General features: G+C 38.3%; 1 protein-coding gene across 1 annotated transcript in view; it reads right to left on the minus strand.

The window, feature by feature from the left end:
• Positions 1–3,312, minus strand: part of LOC106809207 (titin-like) — a gene marked incomplete in the record, with an annotated part of 98,410 nt that overhangs the window by 81,021 nt on the left and 14,077 nt on the right. Inside the window, 1 exon segment of the mRNA XM_014812204.1 lies at positions 2,219–2,266. Within this exon segment, the coding sequence (XP_014667690.1) occupies positions 2,219–2,266 (48 nt within the window).

Genomic DNA, 3,312 nt, shown 5'->3' on the forward strand with positions numbered 1-3,312 from the left:
ATATATAGACTATATATGAGAATTCTGTTACACATCTGCTATACAAATATATGAACTAGTTCACCTTCGCATAGATAAATGTATATAAATAAGCCTCTATATTTTAGAATCTGAGAGTATCTCGTTATATATATTTAAAGGTATATGTTATTATACGTTAGCGTTGCCTAGGGCACAATCCTCGCGCCATAGCATAAACATTTGTAATAAGTACAGAGAGATGTTGTCCCTGGCCAAATACACAACTTCGAACAATTCTACGTCGTTAAAACGCACTGTAAATACTAGCGACTACAGCGAGCTAAATTTAACAGCTGTACATATATATAATTTACAGCTGAACTGGCTGACAGATGGCATATTTGCAAACATTTAACAAAATCACATTTAAAATGCGTATATTTACTAGATTTTGTTGCATCAACTATTGGCGTTATTCTTGTCGTGTTTACTGAGTAGATTCCTCTAGCTTTTCTATTTTCCATAAGAATCTTTGTCGATTATGAATTTTAAACTTATATATACGTCAGCACTATAATACAAACATTTCCATTTTTTAATGTATATTACCGATAAGTAGTGGTCTGAATATGGCTGCGATCGTCGCTCGCCTGATTGATCGCAAATTGACGAGTATAAACACGGTAAGATAAACACTCAGACTCGAAACATGTACGACCCATCTCCTAGCTCGAGCCTAACGCGCAACAGTTAATCATTGGCTTAAGTTAACTCATTTTAAAAGAGGAGTTATGTAATGTATGAATACTCTGATGCTTAAATCGCGTTTTATGGGGGACCTATGCGCAATGTTAGATAACATACTCCCGGGAGTCCGCCGTGCAGATGGGAATAGAGTAGGACAGATATAGAACAGGCCATGCACAGCAAACCGATCATAGACTGCGGAACGATCACGGAGACTGTAAGCTCCAACGCATCCACATTTATCGAATATTAATGATCAAAACCGGACCAATATATGCCTGATTAGTTGTAAACCCATGATACAGTGTCAATAACTTTTGTATAGCTGATTGAAATCATTTTATTTATTAATGATGCGCCGAAAGTGCATTAATGAAACATCAAATAAAATCGTATTAACATACGCAATGTTAATAATCCACTTGTTAGTAAAGCAGTCGCTGCGTTACCGATATATTATGATTGGTGAATAGTAAATATTTAACCCCATCTCTTTGGAATTACGTCTAAACATAAAAGTATGTTTTCAATATTTTGTGCAAGAAGACTAAAGCACGAAAAAATATACTTGCGCTCCTACTTGTCAAAATCCTTATCGTTGACCACATTGACATATAAATGCTGTGCAGCTGAGATTTGGTTAGCGAATGCAACAAACGCTAGCATTACTTAATCAAATAATAAAAAAACACTTTCAGGAATGTTTAGTAATGTTGATAAGTTTGTTGAAAGCCAGGGGGATGACCGCCTGGCCTTATGGTTGGCCCAATGACCAATATGATGCCTAACCGACCATGGTCACCGACTTTGCGTAAATAGGATTAGTTTCAACTAATCCACTAAGCAGCTGGTCCCTCATCAATTATTCAGCTTCTTACTGTTGCATAACGAGAAGAAGGCAAACACGCTTTCTCCGCTAGCTTAACCTCCCAGAACCACTCCTACTAATTACGCTATGGTGATTAATCGTTGCCCCGCTAGAATAATGACCAGGTCATTACGATAGCTAACTGCCAGAATTGTATTGTTATGATTGGTAGATAAATTTGGATTTATTGGATAAATTGGATATTTGGATAATTTTTAGATTGGTTGACAATTTTAATACGCTTTCACGCTTTTGCGATGTCTTTTGCGATTAGCAATGACCAGAAAACGTTATATATCTTATTATTATGCGCGTGCACCAAAACATTTCTGTATTAACTAATGGGTGGGTCACCGTGAAATCGGGATATTGATAAAATCTGGCGCAGTCTTAATTTATCCCTATGGATACGGATACAAAGTTCATAAATTACGAATAATTGCAATGAAACATTGCTGCAAGTATGCCGTCATATAGTGCATACCAACCCACACGTCTTGTGGAATGCACATCGCTACATTTGTCCACTACAGCAAACAAGCACGAAGTACGAGATAATTGACTAAATAATGACGAGCGCTCTATCTGTACAACTGATATTACGGGCACATCAAAAACATGGCATATTCACAGATCGCCTACCTTGAGTTGCTCCAGAATCTTCCCCGGAGACGAGCGGTGCAGGCATGGCTGCAAATAAAGCAGAAAGGAAAGTTGTCCGTTAGCTAGTTGGAAGTCGGTGTTTCCGCCTCTACCAGCTTCAGTGCGGGCTGCCGCTAAAGCTGAGAAAGCCGATGGGCGCGTTTGACGTGCTTGCTAGAGAGGGAGCGCGCGCGAGCGAGCGAGGGGGCGAAGGATGCTGAGCTATAATTAGCATGGGGGTGTACTGTTGCAGCTACGGGGCCCACGGCGCTCGTGGAGTTCAACTTCCTAATCGCTGCTCATATCTTCAGCTACACACTCTCATCGGGCAGCTATTTCGAGCGGAGATCAGCTGAAGTAGCGAGTGGGAGAGTCACAGATATTCTACAGGCCGTGAGCGTTTTTTATTGCGATAATTAACATAAATAATTATAGGCACATCAAAAGGTGGCAGAAGTAAGCAATTAACTCAACGACACTTTAGTATCTTAAATTGTTTCAGCATAGTTTGCTGTTCATTTTAATTTAATTAGCGAAATATTCTATTACTAGTGATTTTGTCTCAGCTTAAAAATATACACGCTGTAGAATTCTCAACACTGGTCTACGCATTACTTCTTTAAAATGGTTCATTATTTACCTAGCACGAATTATTGAATAAAGATTCACGTTGAGGATTGGCTTACTATATTATAAATAACGATGTCATAATGTTAGACTATGGGATATTTACGCATCGACTAAACATAATTTATATTCTCATCTCTTTATCTCTTTACATATAGGAGAGAAAAACGGTTGGACGCGTAGTTGTGCAAGGTGTATGATCATTATAATATCTTAAACTCTATTATACCAAGTCGTGAGGACCATGGGATCGAAGGACATTGGAATCTACGATACATTTCAGAAAGAACGAATAAAATTCATGTGAATGTAAATACAAAAAAACAAGCACCAATGTGACATCTGCGCATCATGTGCATACGAAAACATTGCTAATAGGAAACCGTGCTCATTGGATTCGAACTATTACCGAAATAGCCAAGACATTCTAATTGTTTACCAATCAGATAACGTCGTTAAGACCAGCA

This window comes from Priapulus caudatus, unplaced genomic scaffold (assembly GCF_000485595.1).
Source record: "Priapulus caudatus unplaced genomic scaffold, Priapulus_caudatus-5.0.1 Scaffold337, whole genome shotgun sequence".
In the NCBI taxonomy this organism is placed as follows: Eukaryota; Metazoa; Priapulida; class Priapulimorpha; order Priapulimorphida; family Priapulidae; genus Priapulus; species Priapulus caudatus.